General features: G+C 36.9%; 1 protein-coding gene across 1 annotated transcript; it reads left to right on the top strand.

The window, feature by feature from the left end:
• Positions 1–5840: 5840 nt before the first annotated feature.
• On the top strand, positions 5841–19018 carry LOC148819424 (dopamine receptor D4-like). Its single transcript, XM_088935062.1, has 4 exons — positions 5841–6725; positions 10031–10143; positions 12571–13148; positions 18746–19018. Exons 1-4 carry the CDS (start codon positions 6483–6485, stop codon positions 18946–18948), a joined length of 1137 nt encoding a protein of 378 aa, XP_088791188.1. The 5' UTR covers positions 5841–6482; the 3' UTR covers positions 18949–19018.
• Positions 19019–21054: the final 2036 nt, after the last annotated feature.

Genomic DNA, 21054 nt, shown 5'->3' on the forward strand with positions numbered 1-21054 from the left:
AGACTTGTAGTTTGTAACCTATCTGTTGTTCTTAACTGTATTGGTAATTTTACCACAGTTAACCTTGTTAACATACTTCCACACTATCCTGCTCTACAAAAGCCTGCCTGGGGACTGTGCCACGTTCATGCTAGTGAGGGACCAGCTGTGAACAAACCTGGCAGAACACCTGGAACATCTGGTTAATTAATGAACTGAACCGATTCCTTCATCGGACGAACAATATTGCTGTCAGGTGTAAAAGGCCTTCAAGAGAGTTATATTAGCATAGATAAATGAAAGATAAAAGCAGTGCCATTACAATGTTATTACTGCATGTCTTTTGATACCATACGATCAATGTTTTCAATCAGTGTAATAGTTAAAAATAATCATTTAAATAGTTAATGCAGAAAATAACAATATTAAGTCAGAAAATTGTGCACATGTGAGATAAACACATATCTGTTTTAAATAAAATTAGCACCAATTATCAGCTACTACATACATCTTGACACCCATAGGCAGGATTAGCTGTAAAAGGGTTGGAAGGGAGGAAAGAGGGAAGGAAGCATCTGTTCTTTCCTGAAGGAACTTGAGGATAAATTCAGAGAGTGAAAATCACCACAGATGTTTAAGGAGGAAGTGCTGAGAAACAAAATGCTCAAAAATACTAAACAATTAATGTGAAGTGAATTGAATTGAAAAACATGAAGAGAGTAGCAAGACAGACAACATTTAAAGCAGAAATCCAGGCTCACTCAGCTCACTGCTCACAATACGCTGATCTCACCAAAAACAACTTAAAAGCTGAAAGTTCTCAACTAAATATATTTGATGAAATGTTGTGTGGTAATCTGAAACATATGGCAATTTTAGAAAGACCTCAATAGAATAAGCTTATTTCCAAAGAACAGTTATTGGGTATTCCTATTCATTATTTCAATAAACTTTATTGATTCCAATTATACATGAAATACAGAAACCAGTATGTGACATCTCCTCCAGAACACTGTCTCCATTGTCATCTGATGATGTCTCTATTCAAAGATTAGCAGCTTTTGTTAAACCCATAACACTGTTAGATCTGTCAGTATCTGTATCTAGGGAGAGAAATCATTCCTTCCTTTCTCTGAAAGAAATAGGCTCAGGCAAGAATTTTTTAATCTCACTAATTTGGTGAAGAAAAAATACAATTTTTGTTAAGTTTCTTTTATTTGTTTTCCTAAAGGCACTTTATTTTTCCATTTTTGTTTTCAAAACTGCTTTTCCTAGAACATTTATCCTGCCTTTTTTAAACTACACATAATACAATTTTAACCATCCCCTAGCAAAAACATTTAACTAAATGGGTTATTGGCAGACTGTTTTCTAGCTTTTATAAATACATATCTACAGTGTAGAGATCATAGTCAGTCCAGTTTGAAACTGACTTTCTCAACACTACTGTAGAAAAATATGACAAACAGCAAAAATGTGAATGATGAAATCGTTCTCTCGATGATTTTCCATTTACCTCTTGTGAATGCTGACCAGGTCATGCAGACCAGTGGATGACAGGATGTCTGTGTTTCTCATTTGAACCAAGTAATACTCATTTTTGCTCGCTTTAAAAATTAATTCCACACAGAACACACATGGCTGCATGATAGATGAAGCATGACTAATTAGCCACTGCGACTGCTTATTTAAAGTATAGTTCATTTTTCTTCTACATTTGCTTCAGCTCTCTCTCTATGTCTTATTTCCAGATCAAGGGATGGAAAACTAGAGAGCAGAACAGGTAGTCAGAAAATAAATGACAGATTGCTTCTTTCAGAACATAGAATTACAAAGAAGCAAAGAAAACATCAGAAACTTCATTGCAGGACTTGCATTAGATCCACGTCCCTTAGCAACAACTGAGCAAAGAAAAATCATTTACAGTGTAGAAAAATGGTGAGCTCTTAAGGGGTAAATGATCTGTCCTCAACGAAAAATTTTCTGACATTATTATTTTCTGAAATACCTAGGATTTGACAAGCCAAGTCTGACAATCAATACCATTTACTCACAGCTTCACTTTCTTCACATTATGACCATTTCATGGGCATTCTGATGCTGTCGAAGGATATGTGCTTTCTATGGCTTCTGGTACAATTGTAATTCCACATTATAGAGTTCCTGACACCAGACAGGATACAGATATCATGATAACTACAACATATTATTTTGTCGTAAAATAATAAATAAAAATAAAATACAAATATAAAAATGCTAAAAATATAAATATAGCAAAATATAGCTAATTTAGTGGACATTTCTAGTTTGATAGAAAATTTAATTTTCCAGTGAATGCTGTCTTGTTAAGTGAAAACAGCAGCTTTTGCTATGCACCTGTCATGCTCATGTTACTTTACATTTTGCAGGCTGACAGTTATCAGTAATGAAACTAGAAAGAGCCAGCAAAGCCCAGACACCTTAAACATTTTAGCTGTGAGAATAACAAATAGAATCACCTGAACATAGTCAGCAGATGGAGAGAAATACTAACAACAAATGCGGCACCACATCACAAACAAATCACAAAACAAAATGCCCACCTCTTTGCCCTCTTTGTTACTGTAGGGTTTTAAAATGCTAGATTTCAAAAGACAGCTCAAACCTATCAAATTATTTTGATATTGGTGACAGGTCTGTTGCTTTCCACACGTAGTAGTCCTCAGCTACCTGTACACGTGGAATTTGACTAAGTGACTAAAGTGAACTTTAAGTGAAGTCAAAGCTGTAAATATGCAAAACTAAACCAGGAGGAAGAAGTGTAAAAAATCCAGGTGAAGTCATATGCTAATTTCATTCAGTCTGGCATTCTTCCAGCCTGAAAGGTTATTAGTTTAAATTAATCCAGGACATGCACAATATCAATGACTCTTTTACTTGGCCAATATAAAAATTCACATGCTGTGCAGTGGGAATTATTCAACATGCAGGATGATGGAACACAGCAGATAAAGTTCTCTCTCAATAGTGTAAGAAGGCTCAGTGGAGTGACCTAAGGTGTAATACTGAGACAGTACCGCATGACATAAGGCACAGATGAATCTGTTGAGACCCCAACAGCAACAGCTACATCTGTCAGTATTACAGCAGAAGAGGCTGAGGTATCTGAAGGTCACAGTCAACAAGCTTAGCATATATTCAGAGTAGGTAAACAAGAAGATAAGCAAAAACTAATGCTTGCCAAGTTCAAAACATTTTCTCCTTGGCTCTTGGCCCCTGCTATTCTGCAAATCTTATTAATTAATCTTAAACTTTTTCCGTATTTTAAGTTTATCAGGTACATTGTGTGGCCCTACATATATAGGATGTGGTGATCTTTTTTACTATGTTCAATTTATATTCAAAGAGTGTAGTGTATGAGATCTAAAGTATTCTTGGAATTTAGACCATCTTGCAAGCTCTGAGAATATTTTTTCGGAAAGTGAAGAAACTCTTCTGGGCAATCAGATGCTTAATGCATCAGGTACAATTATATAACATGATACATTATATAGAAATGATTGCATATTTTACAACTTCTCTAACTAGAATTACATAGTAACAGACTGTCGATGTTTTCATTCTCACTTAATAGCTAAAAACATATTTCCAATGTTTTCTTATCCTATTACTTCAAAAAGAACCTGTAGTTCTTGTGTTTTAGTATTGCCTATATCTTTATCGTGCTTATGTCTATTTACATAGACAGTATTGGAAGAGAACAATTCCTGTACATCACAGAGGTCATAGACCTAGATTGACCAATGCATTTTTGTCAGATAATATATTTAAATTTAACAGAAAATAAATTTTAAAAAGAACCCTTTTACATGATAAGTATTGTTATTCTAAAAAGCACCACATAGTTTTAATGCAATTTAAATGTGTCTGAATGTCTTCCTGAACTGCAAAATTAGCCAGAAATTACTTTTTTGCATTAATCAAATCTGACAGAGTTTTGTAATTCTATATTAATACAGCACTGCAAAGAATAAATGCATTTTGCTCCTCTGCGTTAATTCTGATTGTCAAGCATCACTAAAAATCACTGAAAATCCATTAAATATAAAATCTAAATTTGTATTTTAAACAATCTGTTTATTTTCAAATGTATTTTCCATTTAAATAGTAAATCACACTAGTAAAACACAAAGAAAAGAAAACACAATGAAAGTTTAAAAAGTCACCTATTTGTAATATTTCAGAAAAAAACATCTTAATACTACATTTGCATATGTACAGTACACAAAAAGAAAGCATATATAATTCAAGACATCCCCATTAAGAAAAGCCTAAGAAATCCTAACAGTAGGCATCACTTAGTCTGTGCCAAATTAGCTGAGAAAGTCAAGTTTAAGTATTGCACACTGACAACAGCCACATGGTTTAGTAGACATGTTTTTGTTTCATTGGCAAAATATCCAGCAGGCAATTGGGTACATCTTTGTTTGACCAGATGCACTCAGCTATTAAAATGACTAACCAAGTGAAAGCAAGCAGCTGGAGCAAAGGAGCAAGATTCAGTTCCATCAAGCAATAGAAGAACAAGAAAACTCAAGGAAAATGCCATTCTTGGTGTTTTAACAAGAACACCATACAGATATGATGGCTAAATTTATAGAGCTTCATTACTGCTAATGTCCTTCTGATTCTAAACAAAACTTATACAGTGTGGTAACATTACTATCAATAAACCACAATATAGGGTGGTAACATTACCATCAATATGCCATTTTCGACAAAGAAGACTTACATTATGATTCATATTCATATTCATTGCCATGTCTGATTCAAAATGAGTATAGTCAAAGTATACTCAAGTATAGGTCCCCAATGTCTTAGGGAAGTGTAGCTTGAAGTAAAATCAAACCTATAAATTACAACCCAATATACAGTAATTTATCAGTGCAACTGTATTTTGAAGCACTCTCAATTTCCCCCTATGACAGAGCTAGAAGGACTCAGCTAAGAATAAGAATAAGACCAGAATAAGAAAAGGAGAATACCGTCAAAGCACTTTTCAACATTTATTGGTGAAGATATTCTTGTGCATCCATAAAAGTGAACTTCATGAGTTTCACATTCAGTCGTACTGTAGACTGAGGGGTGGCATGTTCATACAGTGGTTAGCCTTCCTGCCTCATAGCAGTTGTTCCCTGGGTTCATTTCAGGACCTTGGGTGTTGAATTGAGCTGTGTTGATGAAGTCCATACCCTGGCTTCCTTCAACAAACAACTGGATGAGACTGATTAGATCTACCAATGAATCCATAAGCGATCTTATTTACAGTATATCTTTTAATTAAACCATCTTTCTCCAAAATTGTATTTTAATTTTATTAATAAAGATTTCATTGTATCAATACAATTATCTTTATTTGACAATAACTAAAACTAACAGTGCTGTCGAGGCGTTAAGTATGTCTGCTTAAAAGACAAAATGTTACTTTCATCAAAATGTCGCATTCGGGCAATGAGGTATCTACTGCAGAGGAATGTTGTCAACGTCAGTATTGCTGAAGTGTGCGACACGCCGGGTGTTACCGAGGACAGCCAAATTTAAACAAAAATTCGAAACATTTAAAAAATGTTGTCTAAAGATTTTTAAAGTTTGTACTTCTCCTCGTTTTTAGCAATAATCAATGGAAACGGCAAGGACGTCATTTTTTTCATTGGTTGGCAGCATAGAAGAGATTAACGTCAGGCGATCACAAGGAATTTCGCCTAACGCTTAGCCCTGGATGATCCCCTACACATTGCGTAAATGCAGCGCTGAAGTTTGTTGTTTCAACCAGACGTGGAAGCCCTACCCCCTGTCAGAGCCCCGGGTGAAGACACAAGACTCTCTTCGCCACTTCAGCGCACAGGACGGTCTCCAGCAGCTCCGCTTCGCTCTCAAAGAAAGACGACTCAATCCCGCAAACTGAATCGTTTCCTGTCTGTTGGGTTTAGGGCTGTACTTGTCTTCTGATAACATTTTCCCACGGCACAGAGAGCAAGTCTTTCGTAGTTGATCGAGACGATCGTTGTTGATTCACTCTAACAACATAGTCTCAAAACTTCTAATGGTTGTTTTCATTGTTGAATATATTGGGCCAAAGATGCTTCATTGTGACCGAAGGAGAGGCTTTGATTTTGTTTTTCATCTGCTAGCGCAGCAATCAGCATACAAAGCCAAACGCGATCCCCCAAATTTTCGCACTGTATTTTGATGCGCCTGAGCTCTGTCCGCGGGCGGTGGTGCTGAAGATCAAGACCAAGCAAACAAAACAGGCGAAGGACATAACCGCGCTAGGAACTACAGTGATCACGGTCACCTGCAACAGGAGCCAAAGCTAACAAAAACATCAATACATTCCGCCAAACGGAAAGACACGATGCCTAGATGAGAGTCAATTACAAAGACGGTGCCTTCCTCAAGAGCAGGAGGTGTCGCAGGAGCGTGTGGATCTCCTGCCACTCCAAGACAGCTAGCTGCCTGCAGACATGCCACCTAACCTCACGGCTTCTAACGAAACCGACCCGTCGCAGAACTCGCACTACAACTTCCCTGCTCTGATCTTCGGAATATTGCTAATAGTTATCATAATCTGTGGCAATCTCCTTGTGTGCCTTAGTGTGTGGACGGAAAAAGCTTTAAAAACTACAACGAACTACTTCATAGTCAGTTTGGCTGTGGCAGACCTGCTTTTAGCAGTACTGGTGTTGCCACTGTTTGTGTACGCAGAGGTGAGTACGCGCTAAGTTTCTTTAAGTTTTAATAGGCGGCAGTTATTTTAGCTTCTTCGTCTAAGTCCAAGAGCATTTTAATAGTGGTTCATCAAGAAAAAATACGTTAACGTGCAGCAATATATTCCTAAAATAATCTTCTCGCTGTTATCATTATATTTATATTATATAAATTATAATATTATATATGTATTTAAAAAAACTACAAAATATACATTAGAGGGGAAAATATCGTGTAAAAATTTGTGATAAAGATGTTTTAAGTAAATAATGCATACGTTTTACGTATTTTTTAAAATACATATACATAATTACTAAGTATCGCCAGCTAATACAGTAAGGACATTGCACGTACAGTACTGTAAGTAATTAAACTCCGAGCTTATCGACGAATCTGCTATCCAATCCCTGTCGCTTTGATAAAAAAAAAAATAGCACTTAGCAACGAAATGGCACAAAAGACGAAGGAGAACATTCCGTTCAGAGTGAGGGTCATTTAAGACTAGGCACACTGTTGTGAGTGTGACGATTATTTTCCTGTGCTGTAAAAATAACACACAGGAGGCTCAACGTACTGTACGTGTAGACTGTGACATTGTTTTAGAAATACTTGCCAACCATTAAGCTAATTTAATTAAACTCTTGGGGGTTGTTCGGCGATTCCCCCAAAAATGAAGCGCCCACCTTTCACAAAACAGCGCTTTTCAATTTTCGTAATTCCCTTTTTACAGTCAAGGCCATGAATAATACATTGAAACTAGAAAAAAAGATAGATACAAACTCCAGGATAAAAAAGCTTTATGTTGTAAAATACGAATTTCATTTCATTTTCAATTCACTTGTCAACCACTTGGCTGACTTGGTTGGTTGCAACAAAAATTATTTTTAATTCACCTAAAATTACTACACACCTTACGTATTTTTCTTCCAGTAATGCATATTAATAAACCGTCTTTATTCAAAAAATATTTAAGAAAATGCATTGCTCATATCTTTAGAAAATAACGTTATTTACTAAATAATATGTATAGACCTCTACCTGTGAAGCAGAAACAATTCTTTTAACACTATTATTAGTTATTCTAATTTATTGCAATCTTCCTTAAAAGTTACCACACACTAGTGGTTTCAAAGAATGCAAGTAATTTCTGAAAGCAAAACTGAGCCAGAAGAGATGGATTAGTTGCAAGGTTAGATTTGCTTTAAGGATCATTGGAGATGAGCTTTCTGTGCAGGGTTGGAGATGCATAATTTTAATGAACAACTGGAAAGTTCCTTAGATCAGAGGTTTAAAAAGCACATTTCTTATTTAACTTGCATGTCCTACACAGAATTAGCTGTTCTAATCAGTAGACACCATTATCTCATTAGGCAGAAGATCATTTTAGTCCTATAATCCAATGTTGGGTAGAAAGAGCTACAGAAGGTTATGCTAGCCATGTTCTTTAAATACCCCATGATTCACATATTGTGGTGCTTAAACAAAGCCCCACATTCATCCCATATTTTTTTTCCATTTAGTAATGAACCAGTATGGAGGAAAACTATTATTTCAAATGATTATTTTAGGTGTAAAACAATTATTTCCGGTGCTTTCACTTTCATCTGACAATATGGCAACATTGAGTTTTGCTTGGCAATAAATACAGGTGATTTAAATCAAACTTGATTGCAAATTTAGCAGTGGTACAAGCCTGATATTGAGGACTATGTATGATACACAAGTTACAAATTAACATATAATTGCATCTATCAAAAAGGTGATGATTATAAAATATGTAGCCATGAAGTATTTTTTTAATAATGTTTCTTATAAAAATGTACATAACATTTATCTTTTTTTAATTCTTTAGGTGCTATATATCTTGATATTAGACTCTGTGATGTACTAATGCAATGCTAATTATCCAGAACAATTCCTTATGATACATATGGTGGCAATTTCAGCAGTAATTAAGTCAATGTTTGTATTTGGTCTAGTTACTGAATATGAAATGAAAAGCACCAGGCTGCACAGATTGGCATTACAGTTCACACCTAGGTCCCAGAACCCAGCTATGTCTGGAAAATCAGATTTTCTTTTTCACTCACTGCAGTGCAAAACACTTATGGTTGTTCTATTTAAAAGGTCTAATTCACGTTTTTTCTTTGGATTGTATAATTTGGTTAATTGAAAAATAATGCACTATGAATGGGACATATTTTAATGAAAGGGAAAATAACACAGAATGACATGTCAAAAAAAAAAGCTCTAAAACTAGTTGTAAATAGATACTGTATGTTTAAGGGCTTCCAGATGGAGATGATCACTATTATATTTGTTGAGGCAGTTAGTCCTGCTGTCTCACAGCACTCAGATCCTGAGTTCAGTGGCGGACTGGAACACCGTTTGCATGGAGATCACATGTTCTCCTGTGTTCGTGTGGGGTTTTGCCTGTGTTTGTCCACCTTCCAGTGGCATTTAACCTATATCTCTAAGACCTGCCTGTGTTAATGTGCCCTGTGCTGGACAGGTATTCTGTCAAAGAAGTAGAGATACAGTACCTTACGCTATATGCTTCTGATTGCCATGATCCTTGTCAGGGGTATGTGGCTTTCTGTGAATGGGTGGATTATTCTTATTATTTGCCTAAGACATGCCCTTTTGCAGGGTCTTCCAAAGATATGCTTGCAAAACCAATGTAAAAGGAGTGAACAACGGATACAATCCAGTGTTGAAAATACACGAGAATGGCTTCTAATGTAAAATTTGAATGTGACAAAGCAGTCTCCTGCTTGACTGAGCAGGCCTGTAAAGTGAAAAAAAGGACCCCTAGCCTCCCCCCACATTCAGTTTCATTGCTTGTGGTCATCAGTCAAGTTAATGATATTGAATCCAGTTTCTGAAGATACTGGAAATTATTAATTGTCTTGATTTGCTATATAATAATGATCCCTGTAGGACTGAACATGATCAGAGTTACAAGCAGTCCTCTGTGTTCGACTTCCACAATCACGCAGGAGCATGTGGCACAGGCAGTATTCCAGAGGAACTGCACGTGTTGTGTTCACCTGTCCCCAGTAGGAACAGAGCGGTGATACTGATGAGATGGGTTGAGTAGCAGTTGCACAATGGCTTGCCAGTGCATTGGAATGCACAGGGAAATGTCCATCAGACCAGCACCTTTTTTCTTCAGTCTATTATTGTTTGATTTTACCGTCTAAAACGCGTCACATAGCAAACATTACTTTACAGTAGAGCATTATGTTAAAAAAAATGTTTGTACACGTCAGTTTTAATGGCAATGCCTTTGCTTTCTGTCCAGTTTCAGGGTGGAGTGTGGTCTTTAAACGCAGTGCTCTGTGACGCACTGATGACTTTGGATGTGATGCTGTGTACCGCTTCCATTTTTAACCTCTGCGCCATCAGTGTGGACAGGTTTGTGTTCTCCCTTCATCTGTGTTATTTTCACAAAGCTTTCTGGGGGAGCTCTGGCCAGACACACCTCCTACAGCTTCCTTTAACAAGCCAGTTGTTATTTTAAAAAGCATACTTATCCTATACAAATCAAATCACCTCATTTTATTTTACACTGCCAACATTTGTATTTTATGAATTTGTTCAATTTTTATGGTTATCTGTTTGCAAGAACTATTTTTAAAGTGAAAGCATAAGAAAAAATGGCCAGAAAAGAGTCCATATGAGAACTCTTTTTATTTAAACATTTATTTTGGCCAGGAGAAACAGGAGATGGATATCTGTCATTAGCTATAAATATAATATGATCACTTCATACTTATTATAAATAATGAGTCATGACTTAAATATTGCCTGGCCTTCACAAATAAATCACTGAATTAACTAAAATAAATATTGCCATTTTAATTACTTAAATGTTGTAGTGTTTTGGAACAAGCAACCTCATCATGTTGTTATTGCCAGTACCCTGGCCTCTTGCAATAAATGGCTGGAATACATCAGTTAGCTACTACAGTAGCAACCAAATAGGCTCCTTGGGCCAAATGACTTCCTTTTGACTGTAACCTGTCTTATGGTCTTTAAAATCTTTTGAGTCGTGTTCTTTGGTTAAACACTGTTTGACAAAATATTATTAGTTTCAAACCAAAAGTCTAGTCCTTTGTCTTAGAGAGTTTTTAGCACTCTTGAGAGATAATCTCTCTTGACTCCATTAAACCTATTATACTTTTCCAACATAATTTATCTGCCAGTTTCCTAAGCTTTTAGGCAGTGTCACAGTTCCAAAAATGAACTCCTGTAAGTAAAGTTTGTGATGTACAGAGCATTTGTTGTCTTCAGTAATGAAAAAATACTTTCAATCACATTGGTACTCATCCTATCCCATGAGTCAAAATACACTCTCAGAGCCTCTATGTCTGAAAGACTGATTTGGCAAAGGATATTCACATAGGAAACTATTCATGTCAGCTGTCACTTAGTTTTCAGGGCAGGTTGCTGTGATTGCACAGTCTGAAATGATGATGGAAAATGACTTTGCTTTTAAACAAAGGTGACCCTTTTCAAATTCCTTAAGAAAGCCTCACCGGAATACACAACAGCATCCAAAATCAGACAAAATGATGAATCCATCAAAATAAAAAGCAAGCCATTATCGTGCAGGAGTCGTTGGCGTTTAAGCCTGTATTGCCCTGCTTTGCAGCAGTAAGTTTGAGATAAATGTGTACCTGTACCAGCCCCAGCTCAGCTGATGACATCTTTTGTGGGTAACCTAAAGATGTTCTACAGTTTTCCACAAGAGGCTCAAACTAGGCAATCTAAATAATTCAAAATTGTTGCATTTCGTTAGGGTAAAACCCACTAGGCATACAAAGAGATAATAGATTTCCATCCCAGGTCCCTGGAGGAACACTCTGTCTGTTGGTTTTCATTCCAGCTGGGTTCTAAATCACTGGTATTCATTGATGACTTAATAGATCCACTTGCCTCTTTAGACAAAATGGCAACATGGCTGTGCAGCTTGTGAGGAGTGGCTCTGTGGCTCAGGATCTGCGCCTGTGGCTGGAAGGTTGCCGGTTCAAATCCCACAGCTAGCAGAGGAATCCTATTCCGTTGGGCCCCTGAGCAAGGCCCTTAACCCCAACTGCTCCAGGGGTGCTGTACAATGGCCGACCCTGCGCTCTGACCCCAGGCTCTCTCCCTGTCTGTGTGTCTCATGGAGACCAAGCTGGGGTATGCGAAAAGACAAATTCCTAATGCAAGAAATTGTATAGGGCTAATAAAGTGATGTGATGTTATGTTAGACTTTTATTTAACTTGAGTGTTTTTTTCCCGTCTGTGAATTTTTAATGGGTCACTCCTGAAGAGGGGCAGGTCTTTGACTCTTGATACCAGTTACCAATTCCATTTGATCTATAAAAACTGAAAACTGAAATTTACTAAATCAACTAGCCTGTGCTTAAGAACAAGTTTGGAGCACAAACCAGAAGATGCAATGAACCACAAGTGTTCCTTCATGCCCAGAGCTGGGAACCATTGCTCTAGACCTTTATTCTGCACTTATTAAGATAGATCTAATCATGCCTAGCCACCAGGATGGTCTTTGTCTCTTAGTATTGTATGTCACAAATAGATTGTTTAAAAAGTGATGCTTACAATAAAGATTTACTGTGTTTTTATAATTTTTTTCGCTCTTTTAAATTTCTTTTTTGGTTTTAATTCAGCCCAAAAGAGATTTCCTCCTGAATTTCCCCAAGAATGCACTGCACTGGTAAATCTCAAATCAGTTCAAATCAAATCAAATCTCTAAATCTAAAATCAGAGTAGTAATAACCAAAAGACACAAAACCTCACTTTAAACTGTACACTAACACCCCCTCTTCTTCACAGGTTTATAGCTGTTTCCATTCCCCTAAACTACAACAGGAGGCATGTTGACCAGAGACAAATTATCCTGCTCTCTGCCACTTGGATCTTTGCTTTGGCAGTGGCTTCACCGGTGATTTTTGGGATAAACAAAGTCCACAACCGAGATCCCACTCTATGCAAGCTGGAGGACAACAATTACATCATCTACTCGTCCGTCTGCTCCTTCTTCATCCCCTGCCCCATCATGGTGGTTCTGTACTTTGGGATGTTCCGGGGCTTGAGAAAGTGGGAGGAGGCGCGCAAGGCCAAACTGAAGAACAGCATGCAGGCCTGCCGGAAATACCACAGTGGGCACAGCCTGCCTCCCCTGCCACCCCTCCCCCCGCCCATCATCGAGCGCGACCTGGCGGATGTCAAGCTGGAGGAGCTCAGCCGTTACTCTCACCCTGACTGCCCCTTCCCCAAGGAGTACAAGAGAGACTCCATTCAGACAGTGGCTTTCCCAGATGGGAAGTACTGCCAGGCTGCTCCCAAGAAGAAAAGAGCCAAGATTAATGGCCGGGAGAGAAAAGCCATGAAGGTGTTGCCTATTGTCGTAGGTAAGTGCTCTGAGAAGATTTAATCATTTTCTTGATGCTGATACCTGGGAATGGAGGTTTTCCATTCTCTTCAAATGGCTGAAGTTCAGAATATTGCTTTAATGAAAGTAGGACTGAAAGAGAGGAGGAGTTCAAGTAGGTCAGCATGCGTAGGCAGCAAAGGAACAAGTAAAGGTTTCTTCACCCGAAGAAGGCACCACAGCCGAAACGTTGCTTTTCTTTTCTTGTCTTTTCAGCGTGGAATAAACCTTTACTTGTTCCTCTGAAAGAAAGAAGGCTTGGAAATGAGAACATAAGGGCTGCCACTCATAAGGTTGCAAGCAAGTGGAAGCCATGTAGCCCATCTTGGTTTTTTAGGTTTGAGTTGTCATGCGACTCAGAAGAGAAAACCTGTAAAAATCAGTTCCCTCATAGAAATAGTTCCTTGTTTTCCTTGTATCTGTATTCACAAGTATATATGTTGTATAAATGTACAGCAATGCAGAAAGGGAGTCATGTCTTTACTTACATATATTAGATAAAGAAGGTTCTTAAAGGAAACATTTTCAGGCACGTTAAATGATTTGCAGTATCAAGCCTAGCTTCCATACATTTGTAATTTCTTGTGTGGAAAGGGTGTTTCTATTTTCAGTGCAAAATTTACTTATTTTCCACTTACATTCTTCCTGAGTTTAATTTGAAATATTTATTAGGGTCCATCACATTTTTTCTCTTTGAAATTCTGAAAACTTTGATCAAATGACTTTTACTGTGACCAAAATAAAAATAATCTGTCCTCATAATTCACCCCCTTATGTCTCAGATTAACTTTCTTTTCTTTGGACTTTCTCCAACTTTTCTGTATCCTTTTTATGATGAGGAGATTATAATTGTACACATTGTTCAGATGTAGTTTAACAACACATTGCACAGGTTTGAACATTAACTCTCGACAATACCTGTATGCTGTCAATGATGAGTTTACGAACTCTATTCTCACCTAAATCTTTTTTCCTTCATGCACCAATTCATTGTCACCTATGGTACTTATCCTTATTTCTTTCATACACAAATATACATTTCCATTACATTTAATTTCACCATATATGAATATTTTGCATGGCTGCATTGCATCCCAGGAATTTTCATCCCCTTAGAATCATCAAGGCTCCCAGATCTATATGCTGTATATATCATCTAGCCTGCTTTTGTACAACCCTGGTTTTGTATATGATATAATATGATTAAAACAAAACTCTAGTTAAGTGTAATCAACTCCTTAATGATTGATGTAAAACAACCGTTAGCAGCTATTAATGGTCTTATTGATCTCTGTAAGAATCGAAAGCATACAGTACACATACAGACCTGGTGACTTACATTTAGTGTCTTTGATTAGAGCATTAAGCTACAGTATTTCAAAGTGGTTCATTCTTTTCAACTAACATAGAAGGCACAGTTGCATCACCTTCAGTAGTGAAGACATTAATTAAATAGATACTTAAAGTATCAGCAGTCTCTGTTATTTTATATTATCCACACCTTACAACTATAATGCACTTCACCTTTTCTTTAACCCTTCTTGAAAATACTGGAAACGGCATTTGAAATTCATTATCGATGTTTATTTCAAGTTGTCTTTCGGTGTCTACAGTGTGGCTCATTGTTTTCAAGAAAGTCTTATTATGTATTAAAGCTGGAACTGTAGTTCGTTAAGTGGGATAGTATCGTTAAGGAACAAAAGGTGCATAAAGGATGATGATTCCACTGGACATTCCCAGAGCAATGTGGGGAAAGGAACCTAGCAGAAAAGGTCAAGCAAGTATGTAGAACTGGCCATTCGATCTCCCGTTTCTCTATTTCATTTGTCATTTCATCTCTTCTCGGCTGACACTATCCCAGTTCAATCCTAAGTATACTGCAGGAAGTTTATACTTTAAAAATATTTTTTACAGAATTTAGTTTAAGCAAAAACCTTAGAGTTCCTAGAGATTTTCTGCCCCTTTTCACTTTTGAGTTATACCTCCAGCCTCCCTAAAACTACCTAAAATACCATGTGGGTTTTGTTCTTGTGTGGTCTCAGGTGGTCTAACAGGTAAACTATTCAGCTACTGTAAAAAGCCTTTCATACTTTCAGAAGAAAATGTCATGCCCATCGATGAGTTACAATAGCAGCTATATTAAAAATAACCTGTAATTGTCAAGCCAAATGTATAAATGGAACTATCTGTTACAAACTCTTGTGAGGCAAGGGTGTGAAGAGGAAGACATGGGCCCCATGTCAATCTTTCAGATTGGCCACTCTACTCTTTCATGCTGTTCCTACCATAAAATCAAAGCTGAAGCCATGCCACCCGCAGCAGACTGATGGATGGATGTTGGCAGGAATAAGTGCATGAGATGCCAGAGTATATCAGGCAATTTCACTGCACTATCCAGTGTAATAGAACTCACATTATGTCACATTTTGTTCAAGTGGGTCCAAGACCCAAATCAAACACGGATTGTACAGTAACTTATAGGAGGAAAACATATGTTTGAATATGAATATTGTGGCACCAAACAACATTTTCATACATCAAGCTTTGTTTTTTTTACTAGTATTCAAACTAATATGATATTTCTTTATTTTTATATTTATACGTTATGGAGTCATCTTCTTTCTTAGAGTATGATTTATGTTCTCAGAGATTTGGGGTGTACCTGTGTCAGATGTTCTGTAGTGTGGCACAACCACAATATTCCATCTGATAAGATCCTCCAAGTGGGGCTTACTGGTAAGCTTGAAAACACCAGTACAAGAGCATTGGTCGCTGAGCTAAGCCTGTTAAGCAACCTTCCATCAGCCTGCAAGCCATGTGCTACGAAGTGGGACAGACATGCAAGAAGGCAGAAGCCCTTTGATAACCCTGTCAAGCAAAAGCTGGGATCTCTGTCACTGACAAACGCAAATTTACAGATAAAGGCTGAAGTGCAGAAAACAAAACAATAGACAATTCGAGGACGTGGTGCTACAGTATGTGGGTGCTAACACACTTCTCAAAGGTCCCATTCTGCCGATTCTGTTATATCAAGGTGTTCAATTTCTTTCTTTTTAAAAACTCTGCTTGGTGCCTAAGAAACAATAGAGAACACTGAGAAGTAGTGATTGTAGATAATTATTATATGCTGCCCTTTGACAGATACCATTGTAGATTAAAGAGCTGGCCTAGATAAGTCAAACAGAGCACAACCTTCAGAGATTCAAAGAGCTACACTAGAATCTTGTTGCTTGTAATGCCATCTGAAAGAAGCTAAAACTATATGCAACTACAAAAACCCATAAACAATAAAAGTTAGATTATTTCCCTTTTCAACAGATATATAAATGCTATGTCAAAAATGTTTTGAAACACAATAAAAAAATACTTGCTGACTAATTCTTAGACAGGAATCCCAGGTAGCTCAAGATCAAACATTAGGCAAGATCCTTATGTATTTAACAGTGTTTTAATAATTGCCATTCCATGATATTAACAGCATATTAGTCTATTATAAGAACGGAGACCAGGACACTGGACATGAAATACAATTCATCAGCATTCAATTTTTTTGAAATGCAATCACACTTGTTTTGCAGAGAAAAATTACATTAATTACTTTAATCTTGGATTATGACTATCTTGATTAAGCTATTTAAATGAGAATCTGGTAGCTTGTAAGGCCAAGTTTTTCTAAAGTTTGTAACTAAAAGAAAAATATCGAACAGGACAGTGATTAATGTTCTACTGGAAACTGGCTAGCTCAACTAATTGGATTGGTTAAATGGTTTTTGTTGAGCCTTTTCTTAGAAAATCAAGACTAAAATTGATTTTTTATTAATGAAGACATCCACAGGCTGAACTACTGTACCACTACAGAGAATCAGAAGTCATGTCTTGTCAAGCTGTGCCTGAGGAGCCTTGTGTGACTGCAGGGCTCTAAAGTATTCTGGGATGTTTTGGGCCTTCATTTCTCCTAAATTCTGAATATAATAAATATCCTGCAGTTGCTTTATAAAGCAGTTTTGGCTAAAATGTTTTCAATGTATGATAATAACAGAAAATAAAGCAACACAGTAGGGAACTTATTGCTGTACTCTTGGGAAAACAAAAATAATTTTCAAAAACTATCTTTGTGCACCTACAACGAAAGCTCAACCGTAATGTCGGTGTTTGTATTTTTATTGCTACTGATGCCTTTTTTACTGAATGAGCAAGAAATACAAAAGTTGTTTTTCCCTGTGCAATTTCCTACGTATTTTTTTTAATTTTAATTCAACTAAAAATATCAAAATTGCTTCCCTGATTTGAATTATTTACTTTGCTGGAAATAAACATCCACAAATTTTACCTCGCACCAATTTCAGAATGTACTCTGATACTCATGAAGGCTGAAATGATTATGCCCCAGTATACTTGGATACCTTGAGAAAGAATTAAACAATCTTTCTAGCACCACGTTAATTAGGAAAATATGAGGCTATTACTGCTGAAGCATGACTGAATAAATTGATCTGATAGGGCTGAAATTGTTTTTATTCTAAGGTGTTATACTTTCGGATTACAATTTCCTCTTCGGTCCAACAACACTAGACAAAAAAAGGATTTTTTCCTAATCTGTATCTCATCTAAACCTCCTCTTGCAGGTATAAATAGAAAACCCATTGGCACCCTTTGAATTATTAAGCAAAAGCGAACTCTAGCAAGAGAAAGTTATATTTATAATCTACAACTTCATTTATGACCCTGATGATTCATTTATCTTTTCTGCTTCAGGACAGGTTTTTCAAATTTCAGAAATATGGACTGTGTATTTTTCAAAATGAAGATCTCCTTGATTTTGTCCTTTGAAACGAACTTTCCATAATGATGTATGGGCAGCATTGGCTAGCATTGCTGCTCAATTCCAGACCTGGGGAGCTAGATACAACACCTTCTAAGTACTGCTGTAAAATCAGTGAAAATTGTGATGTAGTTATCAAACTTTCAGGACAGTTCATTATTCTTAGAATCCGACTGAATAAAGCAAAGCAGGAGACAAGCCTTTAGATCTTCAACAGTTTTCATGCATACCATAGTCTTTGACCCTACAGTTGATTCAAGCAACAGTGAGCATGAGCTATGGAATACATAACATGTGGTCATGTCATAGAAACCTTCTTACAGACACAGACACATTCCAAGGGATTTGCAGTGTCAGCTAATTGATTGCATCTAGGAAAAGCTAAAAGAAAACTACCTCAATCAGCATGCAGGTAAAACACAGGCTGCCCAGCTGCTTTAATAGGTTTACAACTACAGTACTACAATTTTGATAAAGGAGCTGAAGTAATCCCAAGGTTTTGTAAAACACCAAATGTGAACTGGACTTATAATGAATCAGATATAGGAACTGGGCTGTGTGTCTAGTTTTTAGGTTATATGTTTCATCAGTGAAAAAGCTGTAATGTAACTTTTATTAAGTGACAAAAATTGCCATTTCCAAAATGGTAAGATGGTTCATATAGGAACTGACTCTCAGGATTGTAATCTTTAATGTTCTATGCTGCTGGCCAGCACTGAATTCCCTCACATTTCTGTTCTCTCTCTTTGTTTTAGGTGCATTTCTTTTTTGCTGGACACCATTTTTTGTGGTGCACATCACCAGAGCGCTGTGCGACGCTTGTGACATCTCCCCTCAGTTAATGAGCATCGTCACTTGGCTCGGCTATGTCAACAGCGCTTTAAATCCCATTATCTACACTGTCTTCAACACAGAGTTTAGGAACTTTTTCCACAAATTCTTGCACAGCTGCTGTTAACAAATTATCAACATGATTGTACAGAAAAGCACAACATTTTTGTATAGTGTAATAAAATATATTTCTTGTCATAACACCTTCTCTTGTGTTTTTTCTTGCAGTCTTCTGTTCTTCCACATTTGCAGTTTTAATTTTAAAATGAGCCAGTTTATAATAAAACAACACAAAGTGAAAAACTAAAAACATCTACATTCAGTGACCTGCCTGAGAAAGCTTTATTTACAACATATTACACTGATTAGTTTGAGTCAACTAGCTGTACATTCTGGTGGCACTTAGAGATTTTTATATAAATACGATTTTATATTGATAGGCGTAGTTCCACACCTGCACAAGCAGAACTTTCTAACAGCTGCTCAATCACAGTGGACAATGAATCAAAACCATTCCTTAGTGATGAAGAATTCACCTTTCTAACTCCTTCAGGAAACAAAGAGTGAGAAAACCCATCTGTACAGTAACCTTCAAAAACCCTCCTTTGGAAACTAAGAGCTTGACCCATTGCAAGCACATTCAAGGTGTCGTCATCAACAACTTTTAGATGTGTGCAGAAGTCCTTAGGAGTGCCCCTTAAGTGCTCTCATTTGTCTTTTCCCAGAGGAGTCTGAGTGGTGAAGTCTTCCATGTAAGCAGTTGTTTTAAGGATATGTGTGTGTCGGTGTTTGTGTGTTAAAACTTAAAAAGAAAGATTTAATGTTGTTAACAATAGGGAGGATAGTAATTGGTAGGAGCAAAACAGCAGAACTGTATCTTAGAATACATAACCCTCAAACAAACACAAGGCAGTCAAAAATACTATTCTGAACACATGCAAGGCAAGGCAGCTGAAAATGACATTATTATCCATTATAACAGTGCAAAACGAGGCACACAGCAATTTATAAATAAAAATCAGGACAAAGTGTACCAATTCAAGAAGAACAGTTTAGAAATTAAATACTAAGATGACTCAGTTGGTGTTTTCTGTGTTTCATAAGCGTACTGCTATATTCTGTAATATTTTCAATGGATTTTCACTTCAAATGACTCAGTGAATGACTTGAGAGATGCTTCCTGAACAACACCTGGCCTTTTAAACCACAAGACAATACAAGCTCTACACAAATTAGGACTTATCAGACATGATAAAAAGCCAAGCTAGGTCTTGTCAATTGTTATGTCCAAATAAAAGAAAAGAAATAACATATCAAACTATAAGTGATGATATGCTATCACATATCACATCATCAATTTCCCTACGGGATCAATAAAGTTTTATCTATCTAAATATCAACTACGAATATTGCCCTGTGCAAAAAGGAAGTTGTTACCATGTCGGTAAGCGAGATAAAAAAAAAGAACTTAGATGGTGGTGCTGTAGTCAAAACAGCCAAAAGAAGATGAGATATAAATAAGCAATTGCAAACGTCACCTGGAAAACCAATGATTTTTTGCTAATATTCTCAAGGTTAATCTGGTATTACAGAATTATGTAAGCTAAAATAATTGTTTACTATTTGCAAGATAGTAACAGGGAATCATTGCCAGTTTTCAGTCTGTGAATCACATGCACTATGCTACAAAACACTAAGGGTCCTAAATAAGATCGCACTTTAAACTCACTTATGTTGTTGAAGCTTTAATGGCCTTGGTCTCCACAAGACCAGTTATCTCCCTGGAAAAACAAAGCAAGAAAAATGTGAATTGGAAGCAAACTAAAGCACGGCATTAAGTACCTGCCTGTGGCATTCATAACCATGTGCCTCTACAGACCAACTGAGATCATTTTTCAAAATGGAAAAATGGTTCATTTACAGTACATTGATTATAAATAGCAGCTGGAGTGTTTCCAATGACACTGCAAGCTACTTTCTCCAAACTTCACAGGTGCTGTACCAGTGATTCAGACTTATTTGGCTTGACAAGATATAATTTTCATATGAGCACAGGGGAAATGAGGACAGTGAACTCCTCTAACCAATGAGTCATTTCCATTGATCCATTGTTAGAAAGCTGCTTATTCCTCTCAAGGGTAACCCAGACCCTCTCCTGGAATCACAGAGCACAAGGCAGGAGTACACTGAGGACAGGACACAAGTATATTGCTGGCAACATGTACTACACAGA

The sequence above is a fragment of the Atractosteus spatula genome, chromosome 16, assembly GCF_055471065.1.
Source record: "Atractosteus spatula isolate fAtrSpa1 chromosome 16, fAtrSpa1.hap1, whole genome shotgun sequence".
Taxonomy (NCBI): Eukaryota; Metazoa; Chordata; class Actinopteri; order Semionotiformes; family Lepisosteidae; genus Atractosteus; species Atractosteus spatula.